This window comes from Hippocampus zosterae, chromosome 14 (genome assembly GCF_025434085.1).
Source record: "Hippocampus zosterae strain Florida chromosome 14, ASM2543408v3, whole genome shotgun sequence".
In the NCBI taxonomy this organism is placed as follows: domain Eukaryota; kingdom Metazoa; phylum Chordata; class Actinopteri; order Syngnathiformes; family Syngnathidae; genus Hippocampus; species Hippocampus zosterae.
Genome location: NC_067464.1, coordinates 11240423 through 11256329, shown reverse-complemented (window position 1 = coordinate 11256329; position 15907 = coordinate 11240423). Strand labels below are relative to the sequence as shown.

At 41.9% G+C, this 15907-nt stretch overlaps 1 protein-coding gene across 4 annotated transcripts in view; it reads left to right on the top strand.

Moving 5' to 3' along the window:
• The window catches only part of kidins220a (kinase D-interacting substrate 220a), a 41444-nt gene that overhangs the window by 7073 nt on the left and 18464 nt on the right, over nucleotides 1-15907 (top strand). For all 4 annotated transcript variants that reach the window (XM_052086169.1, XM_052086168.1, XM_052086167.1 and 1 more), the window contains exons 12-24: nucleotides 120-218; nucleotides 294-471; nucleotides 564-728; nucleotides 811-990; nucleotides 1396-1561; nucleotides 1661-1812; nucleotides 2138-2238; nucleotides 2346-2531; nucleotides 2689-2829; nucleotides 3822-4059; nucleotides 4132-4223; nucleotides 6207-6351; nucleotides 6465-6627. In XM_052086169.1, coding sequence (XP_051942129.1) covers nucleotides 120-218; nucleotides 294-471; nucleotides 564-728; nucleotides 811-990; nucleotides 1396-1561; nucleotides 1661-1812; nucleotides 2138-2238; nucleotides 2346-2531; nucleotides 2689-2829; nucleotides 3822-4059; nucleotides 4132-4223; nucleotides 6207-6351; nucleotides 6465-6627 — 2006 coding nt within the window. The remainder of the gene's footprint in view (nucleotides 1-119; nucleotides 219-293; nucleotides 472-563; nucleotides 729-810; nucleotides 991-1395; nucleotides 1562-1660; nucleotides 1813-2137; nucleotides 2239-2345; nucleotides 2532-2688; nucleotides 2830-3821; nucleotides 4060-4131; nucleotides 4224-6206; nucleotides 6352-6464; nucleotides 6628-15907) is intronic.

Genomic DNA, 15907 nt, shown 5'->3' with positions numbered 1-15907 from the left:
ATAACATCACGCAGCTACATAGGATTCAAATGTCGCATGTCCTCGCCATCTCTTCACCATGTTTATCCATCATTATTCTCAAAACTAATAAGAGTGTATTGTGTACCCGGTTATGATAGGAGGGAGAAACCCCACTTATCAAAGCCACAAAAATGAGGAACATAGAGATCGTCGAGCTGCTGCTGGATAAAGGAGCAAAGGTGTCCGCTGTAGAAAAGGTAAGGACTTTTAACTCTTAATGACTTAGTCCTTCTGTCATCTTAATTTCACTTGACTTCCTTTTGACTGAACAGAAAGGCGACACACCCCTCCACATCGCCATCAGAGGGAGGAGCCGAAAGCTGGCTGAGTTGCTGCTCCGGAACCCTAAAGATGGCCGCCTCCTTTACCGCCCAAACAAGGCTGGAGAGACGCCATACAACATTGATTGCACCCACCAGAAAAGCATCCTCACGCAAATATTTGGCGCCAGTATGACCATTTGCTTGTTGTTCTGCAAGAGTCATTGGAAATACCCAGAACAATTCATTATTATCATTTTTTAAATTGTTCATCTCTTTCAGAACACCTCTCCCCAACTGAATCAGACGGGGACATGTTGGGTTATGACCTGTACAGCAGCGCTCTTGCAGACATTCTCAGCGAGCCAACCATGCAACCACCCATCTGTGTTGGTCTGTACGCACAATGGGGTAGTGGGAAATCTTTTCTTCTGAAGAAACTCGAGGGTAATCACTCACAGAACATCTGAAATGTATTCGGGAAGTAATTGTTAATAGGACTCCTATATCTTCCACAATGGTCTCTTAGATGAAATGAAGACGTTTGCAGGGCAGCAGATCGAGCCGTTGTTCCAGTTCTCCTGGCTGGTGGTCTTCCTCACCCTCCTGCTCTGTGGCTCAGTTGCTGTGATACTGGGCTTTACCGTTGATCACAAGCTGGCCATCGCCGTTTCCCTCAGCCTGCTTGCTTTGATTTACATCTTCTTTGGTAAATTGACAGACTTGCTAGAGTGTCTCAATCATTTGTGAAAGCTTTAGTGGCTCCCAAAAGAATCCAACTTCAGTGGACTCCCCGCATATTCATTGTTCGGCATTTGTAAATTCGTCTAGCCAGCTATTCATGGGTTAGTTCTCGGAATGGAATTACAATCAAGTGTGCTATTGCGGCCAGGCTCTATAACTATTTGCCAGCGTCCACTGAACTGTACTCTAATAATCAAAAGATGCTCTCAAATCTGTTGCTCGCTAGAGGGCGCCATTCGACAACCAATAAACAGATGTTTGAAAATAAATCATCCCAGAAGAAAATGAACAGCCGTATATATGATTGTATATATGTACCCATGTTAAAATAATTCAATTACAAATCTTGGTTGTTTTGTTTTTACTCCAGTTTTGGTGTACTTTGGAAGCCGACGTGAGAGAGAGAGCTGGAACTGGGCATGGGTCATCAGCACCCGGCTTGCCCGACAAATTGGCTACTTGGAGCTTCTCCTCAAACTGATGTTTGTCAATCCACCCGAACTGCCTGAACAAACAACCCGTGCACTGCCCGTCAGGTGACATTGACAGACACAATGAATCCAAATTACCTTTAGCTGTTTTACCGGAGTCTTTGCATGTTAAAATACATGCGTTTACACTCTCATCGGTGACAGGTTCCTGTTCACGGACTACAATCGCCTGTCCAGTGTCGGAGGGGAGACGTCCATGGCCGAGATGATTGCCACGCTCTCAGATGCATGTGAAAGGGAGTTTGGTTTCATGGCCACTAGGCTGTTTAGGGTTTTCAAGAATGATGAAATCCAAGGTAACTTTGCTGTCTTTCAGTTCTAACGCTACCTTCCAGAAACTCACAGCTGAACTGTAGTTTTATATTTTACATTTACTATGGACAGATTTAAATGTTATTGGTCAATGTCATATTAATCTAACATGTTTCTTTGTACACTGGCTGGAGTATGACAGAGACTTCTTGTTACTGTGGTTTATTATACTTTACTAATAGTAAATTAGGGTTTGACACAACTGGTGTTTAGTTCCATTAGTGCATTATTTAGTGGTTGAGGAAGCTGTTGATTACGATTAGCACATTGCAAGTAGGATTACATCATTCTTGTCCTCCCACCTATCAGGTAAAAAGTGGAAAAAGACATGCTGCGTGCCGTCCTTTGTACTGTTTGCCTTGACACTGTGCTGCCTCATTGCTGGCTTAGCATTGCTAGCAATATTTAAGGTGGGTTAAGACGATGAGAAATTGCCAGAATATTCGACAAAACGCATGATGTGGAACAGTTATTGTTGCTTTAGTTGGCGTCTGACTGATCTGTGCTATGTGTCCAGGTGGACTCCGAGAACCTGACAGTGAATGCAGTGCTGATTGCAATGGCCAGTGTGGTTGGCCTGGCCTTGCTGTTCAACTGTAAAACCTGGTGGCAGGTGGGCGACTCAGTCCTCAACTCCCAGAGGAAACGCCTTCACAGGGCTGCCAACAATCTGCACCAGCTTAAGAGTGAAGGCTTTATGAAGGTAGACTAAATGGATTGCATTTGTTCCCAGACGGAATTCTTTGAGATTGTAGATGAAATTGCATCGATATGCATTTCTGAGTAGTTGACCAGAAAAATCTAATTATCGTTGTACCTTGGAAACGCTTTGAAGTCTTTATTTGTCCTTGTTATGGCAGGTTCTGAAGCATGAGGTAGAACTAATGTCGAAGATGGCCAAGACAATCGATGGCTTTACCCAGAACCAGACACGAATGGCCGTCATCATAGATGGGCTGGATGCCTGTGAACAGGACAAAGTGCTGCAAATGCTGGACACGGTGTGTGGTTATGCTGGTGGTTGTTACTGTTGTAGTTCAAGAATATTTGTTCCCATGAGCCTAATTTTCAATTTCCTAGAACACACTCTGGTGGTGTACAGCCACCCTTTTGTTCCCAGCTGCCGCGGCTTCCCTTTAAGTTTAGCTTCCTGCTCCCAGCTGCTCTAATAGAATTATTCCACCTTTAGCCAAATGTTATTATTTTGTAGAGTGAGCCCAAAGTAGATTGCGACCTCCTGTGTGCTAATTTAATCTCCTCATCTGTCTGAAGTAAGCGCACGCACTGTGCTGAGTTCACATGATGTTGTTGACAGATGCTGCTGCAACGGTGGTTCATCCCCCTATGTTAAGTTTATGTGGCGAAATGGCCGAGGGTTAACAAACCGTGAAAACGTGCCACACAAGCCCTTGTTTTGTGACGCTTGGACGCCATCCTTTATAGTTAGCACCACGGGAAATCCCCTATAAATTCTTTCAAAGACAAGATTTATTACAATGTGCCACAAGTCACGATGTTCCTCCTTGTTGTATGAACTGATAAAGCCTTCTCAGATGAGAGCCAAAATGCCTTCTAAGACAAAGAGAGCTTTACACTTTTGGTTGAAATCTCCTGGATGAATGACGATATCCATAAACATGTTCCTCATTGATTAGATTAATTCCTTTGAGACAAATTAATATAGGATTAGTTGTGCTCACTGTTCATCTCTCTTAAAAAAAAAAAAATCAAACTGAGCAATAACACGTTTAATAAAATAGGATGTTGTTGACCACATCAACTACGTTTATGCAGGGGATTATGTTTAAATTGGATAAACCTTGGATTTTATTTCTAACAATTTCCCTCCACTGCTTACCTCTCTGTCTGTCATCCAATTGTTAGTCCGAATATTATTACGATGGGTTTAAATGACAACAATTTGTCGACGGCTATCCGTAAATGAATTATCGAGCCTTTGCCTGACGTATTTTACTGCCGCTTCTCTGACTAGGTGCGAGTTCTCTTCTCTAAAGGGCCCTTCATCTCCATCTTTGCCAGCGACCCTCATATCATCATTAAAGCCATCAACCAAAACCTCAACAGCGTGCTGAGAGACTCCAACATCAACGGCCACGACTACATGAGGAACATTGTCCACCTGCCAGTGTTCCTCAACAGCAGAGGTCTCAGCACTGCCAGGAAGCTCTGCATGGCAGCACCCACTAATGGCGACAGCTTAGCTGCAGAAGGTAGAGCAAAATGCATCTCAGGACTTTAGGTGAAAAGGAATATTTTACTCATTTTATTGTCCTTTAACCCAGGATGGACTGAAGATGTTGACAAGAAGATGTCTCAGAGTAGCCTGGCTCCAGACCAGGCAAAATTTGGCAGCAAGACCGCCCTTAACCGCAGGGTAAAGATTGTTTTAAAACATGGAGAGTGAAACCCGAGGTCAAACTCAGTCTGTTTCAGGTTATTGTTTGACTTCTAATTTGTACAAGATTATTCTTCCCATTATATAATAAATGAAGGCTGTGATACCGGAAAACTTTAATTAGCCGTTTAGGAAACGTTTTGGGGAAAATCTTAACATTAATCATGGTACATGGTACAACATCTGGAAGAAATTATTCATGGTATGACTACAAATTCAATTTCCTGTCAAAATTTTTATATTGTTGTACAGTACTTAGCAACCAGAACAATTTTAAGAACCGTTTTAGGTTATATGGGTAGCATCACACTTTACTTTGCTATCACCGATACACATGGGAATTATTATGGAAAGGGTTGAGATCCCTCAAGGAGGCAGTGGAGATTTTCTACGTTGTAGCAATCTCAGATAAATCATCCATTTCTCCATTGTGATGGTATTCACCCTCCATCCTGTCTGTTCAGGAAAATGTTTGCTGCCAAGGGTGAGACTTAATGTCATGGAAAACCCTTGCTGCTTTCTCATTTCCGCCGCCTCCTGAGGAGGATGCTTAGTGCAGGCGTGGCTTTGGCAGGCGGCATATAGGCCAGTGGACAGGAGGAGACACACAGATATGTAGAGTGAGCAAAGACTGAGTGGGGTGCTCGATGTGCAGCCAAGGTTCCTGGTGTAATTGATGTAATAGCTGTTTATCTTTCCCGCTGCGTCGCCCCCATCTAATGACAAGGCCGAGCAGCAGCAGTGGGTCCCCGCGACAAAACACTGGCACCGGCTCTGCTGGCAGGAGGCTAAGCGACACTGCCGCTTGTAGCTGATGCCTTCCTGCCCCCTGCGAGAACTTATCATGATCTCGCCACTCCCTCCCCGCCTACCTTACTTGTTTGATAAACATTTTTTTAGACCTCTGGCATCCTCAAATGCTGGTTTTAAAAGGTGGATGAGGCCCAGATGCATAGCCTGCTACTGATTGAATATTCCGGTACATACCGACACGATGACGTGACTAAGAGAAACGCACTTATAGTATTTTTTTTATACACGTAAATTTCAAGTTAAGGCCATGTCTTTGGGAGATATCGAAATGGAGATGATACATGCTTTTTGACCGCAAATAACTTTCACCTAGTCTGACTTGTCAAATGGTAGCCTGTCTGCAAAGCGGATGTATGGCTTGAAAACTCTTAAGTCTATCTTCAACTTGGACCTTTTGGGCCCAGACTGAGTGCTGGCCATATGTTTCATCTCCGAGAAAGAGGTCACAAGCTTGGTATTACAACTTCAAAGTTGACCAAAAGCCTCATCTTGGCTCATGACCATGACAGCTGTCTGATACCATCACAGATGTTCCCCGGTGGATCTGTGTCAATAGCTAGCCTGTGTGTCATGTTATAACTGTTCTGCTTGGGACAGTGGCTCTTTGATTTGTTTTTCTCTTGCAGTCACAGAGAGTTTTTCTCTTTCACAGATTATATGACAGGACAGGCTGCTGGATAAGAATGTGGCTGAAAAGATTTTTTGAGAGAGAGTCCTATTCATTGTTCCCTTGATTTGTTCTTAAGGGACTCCCAATTTAGAAGCATATATTACTTTAAAAAAAGCATGAATTATTTGCAGATAAGGTCTGGCATGTGAGCCATGTACGTTTTTATTTCCACATCATGTTTTTGAGTGACTTGGCCTGAGATCACATGGTGACCCTGAAGGCCATCTCTGGGGTCTCATGATACAGGTTTCAGTTTGCCTTCATGGTGCACACGGCCGATTTACGAATTCCAGGAAATAATTTTCCCTCCTTTCAAACCGTTGTGGATGATTAGTTCTATTCACAGTTTTCACAGTTTAAATATCAGCATGAATTCAGCATCCTTTCATATTGAGACATATGTTACCCTTCCAAGCATGAAAAATATTTAGTTGAGAAAATGTAATTTTCAAAAAAAAAAATGATGGCTATCTTTGAAGGACACATACCGGCGGCGCCAGATGCAGAGGACCATCACCAGGCAGATGTCTTTCGATTTGACAAAGCTGCTGGTGACTGAGGACTGGTTCAGCGACATCAGCCCCCAGACCATGAGGAGGCTGCTCAATATTGTTTCTATCACTGGTAAACAACATGCACACTTCTCAATTCAGCTACCGTCATAATTATATCCTGCTTCATAATCACAGACCCCCTAGTTAACTGATTACCTGCCATGTCTGCTCTCTTGTTGGCAGGTCGTCTCTTGCGTGCCAATCAGATAATCTTCAATTGGGATCGTCTGGCGTCGTGGATCAATCTGACTGAGGAGTGGCCCTACAGGACGTCATGGATCATCCTCTTCTTAGAAGAAAGTGATGGCGTTTCTGATCAGGTCTCTCTCAAGACAATCTATGAAAGGTAAGAACACAAAAAGCAGTTCTATTTTTAATGTGTATTTTAAAAAAACATGACACATTTTTAGGAAACAGTGCGGTAGTATCTTCAAGCAATGTCATAACATTTATGTCGAAAGTTGCATATACGGTTCCAGTCTTGTCACAGCTGTTGTTGTGAATAATTTTCTCTCCAGACACTTATTAAATTACCAGGTGTTTTGCTGTTCAAAGTTTGATACACTCCGCTTTAACGTGGTTCCAGTCAGACTTCTGTGAAAAGTGTACTCGATCACCCAAGCAAGCCCTTTATTCCGGTCTTTCACAGTTAAGTCAATTTCAGCTTAGCATGGCTTCTCCATCTTTATCCCTTGGTGAGAACAATACTTGTCAAAAGTATATCTTATTTGCTGCTATGGGGCGATGATTCCTGACTTGGGAGTGACTCGCCAATGTTTAGCCCCACTAGCCTAGCCAGCCGAAGCTCACTGCTAGCTAACGAGGACCCAAACACCGCTGTTGTGTATTTAAAACACGATTGTGTTGATTTCATCATGTTTATGAAATGTAAAATTGCCTTGTCCGGCCACCATCTGTAATAGTTTATTGATAGGGAATCGGAGCTTGAGAGTTACTTGTATGATTTTAGCACAACAATTTGAAGGATGCGTCAATAGTGCAATTATCAAAGATAAGACTCTTTGAGTTCCAAGAACTTGAGGAGGACAGTCCAATCCCATGAGGAGAAACTTGCTAACCATTTGTGGCCTTCCACAGTCAAAGATTTACAGTGCTTAGTTAGGCACCAATCCACAACAAATATAAATATAAATGTCTGTCACACACAATAAACGATTTATGAAAACTGTTTCCCAGTGAGAAGAGTATTGAGATTTGTGTCATTTTAAAAGATCAAAATTGCCATAAAGTGCACATTTGACAGCCAGAGTATTATAATTTGATGATAGGCATTTAATGCTTTTCCTGAATTTTTCCAACGCTTCATCTTAGCAGGCTCCAGTAAATAACTTGCCGCCGGGTAAATACATCATCGTCATTGAAACACTTTTCTTATTCTCAAGTTACTGTACAGTATATATTATCGTTTTTTCCCCCTTTTCCTTCAATTTTAACGGTGTCAATAATTTTGACCAGCAGGTGGCAGTAGATGATTTTCATTTCCAAAAGCCTTCAAATGGTAATTAGTGCCATTGCTTGTGCACCTCATTTTGTATTTTTTTTTTCATTATGCACGCGTCAAATTATAACTCTATTAAAGTATGCAAGTTAGATTAATGACTTGACATGGTTTTCTTAGAAGCGGTCAAATTAGTCTGCGATGTCTTTGTCTGAGCAGCTAAGGGACAGTGTTGTGTGCACACCGGAGCGGTAACATGACATCTTCGTGCATATGCGGCCACAGATGCTCTTAGGAGGAGGGCCATTGTAGGCTGAGTTGCTGAGATTTGGGCGCTGTTGTGCATCAGTCGCTGGCCTTTAAAGGTTGCACTCTGTCACAATACACTAGCGCCTACAACTCCTGCGGCAGGGAAGTGTCACACACACTTAATGTCAGCCGGTCACCCAACTAGATTCAACAGACGGGTCTCCTCCATCCATGGAAAACCACCTCCTCATTAGAACAGCATTATTGTTTTTTTTTTCCCAGTCATATCTTGTGACTTTGCGGTCATGAGAGGATGACAAGATTATGATGTATTAAGTCTGCTAACGCTTGAATATTATGATTTATGTCTATGTCACAGCAATACTATAGGAAGTAAACATGACATGCTTGTGAGAAAAATAATGTCCAACAAAAAGTTGCAATTTAGCAAAGCGTGGGTGTGAGCTCACATTTGCTCATTAGACCTAATGTAACCATCTTCCTGTTCCTGACCAGCAGCGCTGTCTGTCTTCATCTTCCTCCTCACTGGGTGTCTTTCCAAATGGCCACTCTGTCTCGCTGTGGCCGTCGGACAAATGACGTTAATGATGATGACATCTTAAACAGGCCTTGCCTTGGGGCCTAAGCTTGTGCACAAATCTACCATCGATAAGACTCAGGTCTTTGGTTTATGCGTCTTCAGATTCCTTTGTGTGAGTCCAAGACAATACAGTACTGGACTTAAAATTCAAAAACATTTTGACTGTCTGCTGTCTGTCTTGTGTACATCTATACTCACCTAAATGCAGTGTCGGGTTGCTCAACAAAAAGCAACCTCATTACTGTAATTGATTGCTTTTTGTTCTAACCGAGAAATAAAATCCATCATTATCTGGAATATATAAACAAGTTTAATGTACTGGTAATATATACACTACTTCAAAGGGTACTGATACTATTCACATTTTTTAAACAATTCACCAGCACATGTACGGCGAGAGACAAAATGATAATCCTGTTTTAAATGTTGGATTATTTATTTGCAAGATGGCTTGTACCATATATGGAAAATGTAAGTGTCTTCACTGTACTGTCATACCACATTATACTGTCATACAACATTATCATTCATTTGTGTAATCCAATTTATGTATGTAAAATCGTACTTTTTAAAATACATCGCACATTTTGCTTTTTAGCAGAGCACTGAGCGAGTTCTTACACAGCAAGACTGCACTTCCCCTGAGCGTTAATAAGTGAATATATTAGTGGTGAAGTGAATGTGGGGGTGAGTCAGCCCTTATAGGTCAGCTGTCGCCCTGCATCTCAGTCACAAGGCAGTCGTCTCTTCGTCTCTTCTCCTCATTATAAGCTTCTGAGCAGAACATCATTTTCTAAATCGTAGAATGAAGGAATTATGCCTAATAATGCTCAGAAGTCATTTTAGAATGCTGCTTTAGAGATTGGGGGTGTGGGGGAATAAAGAGCTGCAGCGTTTAATCCTTGTCAGGTGAGCTTTCATCTGGCTTAACCCATGCATGATTAAGTAGTAGGCAAATATTTTAAACACAGTGATGACAGACGCCCTTTATGATATCCCGTCCCTAAACATAAGTATGAATGAATAATTATCATTAACGTGGCAAACATTTCGGGGGGGGGGGGGGGGCTAAGGAATTACAGCCGAGCCTCCAAAGTGGAACACAACCCATTCCTTGAAGCTGGTTGACTTCCTAAGCTTTTCAAATTTCAAAACAATTTTCTTCATATAATTTCAAGGTGTTCCAGTATGATGAAGGACTGCTGCTATATTTCAAATGTGGAACTAAACCCTGATTAATACCAATATTCAACTGAAATATATACCGTACCTTTTTCTCTACATTTATACAATTAATAAACATTGTGCTGGCCCACTCTAGTTCTCAGTGGCTCAATTTATGTTGTATGTCTGTCAAATCAAAAGCAAAACATGCTTGTAGATGCTTACTGAACCAAAGTCTTGCAAGATTTTCTGAAACCAATTACGTCCTCACACATGGTGTCTATTCAACCTCCAAATTTCATCTGAATCTTTTTGCCAAGAAGTTTGGAGTGCAAATAGTTCTGCCTTTGAGGCATTCAGCATTGCTGGCTCCTCTGTACGAGAGCTGTGAAATGTCTTTTGAGAAATGTTGAGCGCTAATTACGGCAGTGGGCGTCGACCAGGCAATACAGCCTCTAATCTGATGGAGAATGTGGAATCGGTTTATAACCTCAGCAATTTACCTCATTAATGGTCAAACGAGGAAGGGAGGGGGCTGATCAAACTGATGCAATGTAACATCAGCTGCGAATTGTGTACAGTATGCAGCAAAGATGTCTTGGAGGTTTTGACTGGAATCATTTAAACCAGGGGTCTCAAACTCCGGTCCTCAAGGTCTGCTTTCCTGCATGTTTTTCATCTCTCCCTACTGCACCACACAAGATGCAAACTATCAGAATTGTGATCAGGCTCCTGCAGAGCTTGAAGACGAGCTGATCAGGAAAATATGCAGAAAGGCGATCCTTCAATACTGGAGTTGGAGAATCCCGATTTAACTCAAATCTGATCCCAAAAAATAGTTCGCGTGACAAGTTTTGTTAGGGCAATAAATCAAATTACAGTCTGAGCTGTGCGCCAGCGTTGCGGTCCACCCGGCACACCGTCGCTGCCGATTCAACATGAAATGAAGCAAGACGTGTTTTGGACAAGCTTATTACTATTCCTGTTTGTACTGCTGTTCACACTCTAATTGAATTTGAGCGCACTGCCTCGTGACAATCATAGCCAGTGCTTTTGCATGTCTTCGTCCTTTGCATCCTCTCAGGGGTCCGTTTTTCTTCAGGTTTGGCTGCTATTAGAGTCTTAATGACAACAAGCTAACTAGCGTCTCTTCTGCTTCATGGTGATTGCCCAAATGCAGCCTACCACTTCTAAATACCATAATATGCCTTTCCTGTTGATTTCCTTGATGTACTTTCGAGTCATTACATTTCATTTAGCCATTTAGTCCATATGTAGATTAACTTCTGGATTTTTCTCAAGACTCACAACTATTATGCAAATGAGTGTTTCAAAAATTACCTTGCGAGTATTTTGGGAATTCCAAAATTGAACCAACATTCAGAATTATTTGTTGTTATTTTTCACTCCCCCCCGTTGGGTGTTCATTGGGTGAATCGCTGTTAATGGGCTTGCACAATGGGCTTGTTTCATAAACCTATAATATGTTGCAGGCGCTGACTGAGTCGACTGCTGACATTCTGAGCAGGCAACATCAACTCACCACCTAAAACCTGCTTCTTATTTTTAGTCTTAATTGAAGTAAAGAAGCAGGACTGCATTGGAATAAATAGGATCTTCCTTTGACAACATTTCATTAAGTGACTCTACTAAATTATTGACCATTTAATAAATTAGTTTGAAATAGTTTTTAATTGGATGGGAGAATCTGGAAATATGATGCAGATTCATTCAGATTCCAATTTAGAAACGTATTCTTGCGAGGCAATTAAGGACATGGCAGATGTGTGCTTCCGTTCCACTCCACTAGCTAAACGTCCAATTAAAAAATGTCCAGAAAGTTTCTGTAAATTTACCTGACATTATTAAGCTCCTTTGTACACAAGGGGCAGTGGAATATTGGTTTGCATGCTTGCCTCACAATTGAGAGATTTATGGTTCGAATCTTGGTACAGACGTTCTTGTGTGGAAGCTCACCTGCGACCTGAATGAGGACAAACGCAATTGAAAGTACATGGATAGAACATGACATGAGTGAATGGTGAATTTGCTGCACCATATCAAATTGATGCAGCTTGAAATTCAGGCCCATTCAATAGTGTGGCCCTCGAACACACTGTCCAACAGATTATCTGACTTCTAGCTACAACCGTCCACTTTTCTTTTCCTTAGAGGATGATGGCCTGCCAATACCTTTCAATCAAACGAGACACTGCTCATGCCCATGGAGCTGACGAAGCCAAGAAACTTCCTTGCCTGCCCTTAGTGATGCTTCTTTTTCACTGCACTCATATGTATTATTTATTATACAATGTTTGTCAAATGTTATTTCATTTGCACGATGAAACAAAATTGGCTAGACACTATGACTCCAACAGCCAAGAAGTGATTGAGACGCTCTTGCAAACACAGGGGAGCAAACTGACAGACCGTCATGCAAATGAAATTGAGCGGCATGGTCACCCCTGTACCTCCCATCACGCGCTCAGGCTTGATTACTTACTTTGCAAGCTGTACACGCAAATGTTTAATTTTCACTTTTGAAAAAGTTTTCTGTGTTTCGGTGCGAGCGGGTTCTGTTCAATCCCCACAGCGGGTTTATTCTTGGACGCCCGAATTCAGTTTTTCAGCTGTAAAAAGTGCCATTGGTCCACTGAGCAGGTTTCCTGCTCTGCTCTGACATCTGGTGCCCTGTGTGTGCCAGGATGCCCCTGCTGTACGTAGAAGTGGGTTTCTGGCGCCACACCTGAATCTTCTGATCAGTCCACTAACCCACATACACACAATCTAATGGATACCGCACACTTGACCACATGTTCGCACCGGAGTTGTAGTAAAAGTGCAAACAGGCAAACAATCTTTGCCAATGCAGTTGAGCATATGTGCTCATCAAGTCACACCTAAAACTGGTGCTTGTGGTTCCTGCCACACAGACGCACTTCGCTCTCTCACCAGTACAAGAGCATATGTCACCCTCAATTCCTCAGAGAATCTGTGTAATTAATCAGACCCTCAGATGCCGGCTGCGTTCAGCAAACAAGCACATTCACACAGTGCAGGAAGCGGAACCCTGCAAACAAAACTGCTGTCAGCTAAGGTTAAGGACAAGAGTTGAGAGCCACAATTAAACGGGCGTTGCAGGTTAAATTATTAAAGACTCTGGTAATAGTCGTCTTGGTGGTTGCTATGTCCCACCGAGGCTTACATGTAACTAGGGTCTGATTTACTAAGATCTTAAATAACGGCCGCTCAATTGTGTGTTCGCTCAAACAGTGCTGGCGTGTTGGGTGCGATCAACTATCATTTGGATTATTTGGCAATATCCCCAATCGTATAAATCACCGTATTTAATAAACGCGAGCTCTGATAGTTTTCACCAAGGAACATTTGGGAGAGCACCACATGCGCAAAATGAAGTGATGGAATTGGAAGTGTTCGTGGAAGAGAGAAGATTATAGTCTTGTAGAAAAGGCGTGTACAGCTCAGATAATTTTGGTAAAGCCGGAAACCGTCAGTGAATTTGTGACTTTGGCCGATGTTGACATGCTAGCTTTGGTCCTCAAGTGATTCATGTGATCTGGCCCAGTCCCACGACTTTGCACGGCAGCCACTGCTGTTGATTCATTTGTTTCTGCTGCTTTTTGTGATGCCGGTCGAGATGCGACGAGATTGTTGTGTTCCCGTTACATTTCACTCAGCATTTGCAAAGGCGATACACACCAACCAACTTGTCAAGATGATCCCCTTTCTTGCAAAATCCAAAGCGTTTCCACACGAGTGAACGCATTGTGTCATCTAAAAAATGTACTCTTCTTCGCCGCCATGATATACAGAATGTTTGATGCTTGATGTAAATCCCCGGCCCTGACCCGAGATGATGTATATGACCCCAAGACAATAGTATGACGGTTGATTCAAAATCACATTTGAACTTCAATTAAAAAAAAAAATCAATGATCATTTTGAGTGTAAAATTATTTCATTATTTATTTCGATTAAATGGATCAATAACTTACAAAAAGTATGTCGTGTCCAAAATACCCCAAAGAAAATGTTGCCCAAATTCTGAATTGCACATCCTCAGTGGAGTTGGAATTTGTATATTCAACTGTATGTTGATTGTGTCCTCACTACTCGAGACAAGTATTTCTTGGCGCATTAAACCTTTTTTTTTTTTTTTGTAATCACATTGAGAATGAATATGTAGACAGGCAATTCATTCTTAATGAGAGACACTCTCATCTGAAGTGCTGAAACATTATGATGACACTCTCCATTTAGGGTTTCTTTAATTATTGTAATTTGGTTGCAATTATGTGCTGGGATAAAAGTGCTGCTCCATCGCTCTGGTGGGTGGGTGATTCCCTTTATGTGAAATCCTTTTAATACGATTTCAGATATCTAGCTGCGGAGGAAAGTGGTGCGACCCTTATCTGTTGTTTTCTTCTGCGTGAATGCTTTCTCAAGCTTTGTTAGTTGGTAGTTGATTCAAGTTTGGTGTAAATCCACTTATTTCCCGAGAATTCACACCTAGTGCCTGACAGAACACAGGCTTTGCATCTATGTACTGACATGCCCTGACTGTCTGTCTATTCCTTAAAAATATACTACAAAATATACAATAGGATTATATTTAAGATATAAAGTTTCCATATCTAAACCCTTGTGTGAAGCAGCTTCCACAAGTCTACGTAAATGGTGGATGTAGAGTACACAAGAACATGCACGTATCCTGGGTTGCTCTTGCTCTTTTGTCAAGTGTAACTAGTTCACTGATGAACCTATTCATGTATGTTTTTTTTAAATTTTGGTCAGAGCTTGGATTGTTGTTTAAATGAACGACTGAATGATTGCATGACAAATGGGTCATACGACATGATAAATAGGCCACCGACTGTACTTGTAGAAGTGCAGGTGAAACTAAGTGTGTGTGTGTGTGCGCGTGTGCGGCGAATTAAGACAAAATTTCTATGTTGCTTTGTGTGAATGGAAAGAACGTCAGGCGGCATTATTTGCTACAAAATCCTTAAAGCCCCTTTCAGTTGTAAGCTGAGGGTGATGGATTAGTTTAATTGGTCTGAAACAGGAGAAATGCTTTGTTCCATTTCAGTTCAAAGAAAAGAATCATTTCAAATAAAAATAAAGAAAGAAAAACTTCAGCACACTCCTGTGCTGTTCAGTCACTCCTCATGGACAGAAAGAGTCAAATTAACATTTAAATGTTATACTGAGATGGCAAAAAGGAGTGGTGATGTCTGATATTGTGGTTTTCTGGCAGTGGGGAGCCTTAGCGGTGATCTCGCTTTCTCTTTGTGCTAGAACCGCTGGAAGGTGGGAGCGATAAATATAAATAGCAGCACAGGGTTTCAAGCGGATCAGCGCTGACCTTTAAGTACAGTGCAAGATTTGCCGCAGTGAGTCCCTTCATTATTGAACCTGATCTGTGAATTAATAATTATTTCTGGATAAGTAAGGAACATTTCCCAGAGTTAAACTCCAGTATCAGGGAGCACTTCCAATTTTCATTTTGAGTTATGTCCTGATATTTTTGTCCATATCATTCACGGCATTTTCCCCCTTCGGCTTGCCTCGCTATTGAATTTTTTTGCGTTGGCAAAACCATCTTGTTTGAGGTGCTATTTGTGGTACCTGGCTTGCCATTTTGCTGGGCCTTACAGTGTTCGGCAATATACTCTGTCGTCTTTGTTGCCATACTCCATTTTCCTGCTGCCTACTGTCTCGTCTTGAGATTTGGCCAAAATCCAAATGTGACACGTAAATACAGGACACCCTAGCTCTCTATTATTGTCATTTGCAGATCCTTTCCCCAGCTGATGCATTCAATACAGTGTGATTTTCACTCTTCGTAAAGTGGAGTGGAATTGACCCGAACTGGTAATATGCAGTGAAAAAGCAGCAATATTATCCTGTCGGCATCATGGCCTCTCAGAATTCAATGGAAAGCACCCAAAGAGGACAATGTGGGGAATCATCCTTTCCTGGTTCTGTTGAAGAGATTGCTACACGCCCTGATCTTCATGCATTTGCTTTGAAAGCAGCTTTTGAACCGTGGCGTTATTCCGTTGCCAACCACTCAGGATTTATCTATCAGATTTATCTGCTCAGGCAGTGTACGCCATTTCGGCGTCATGA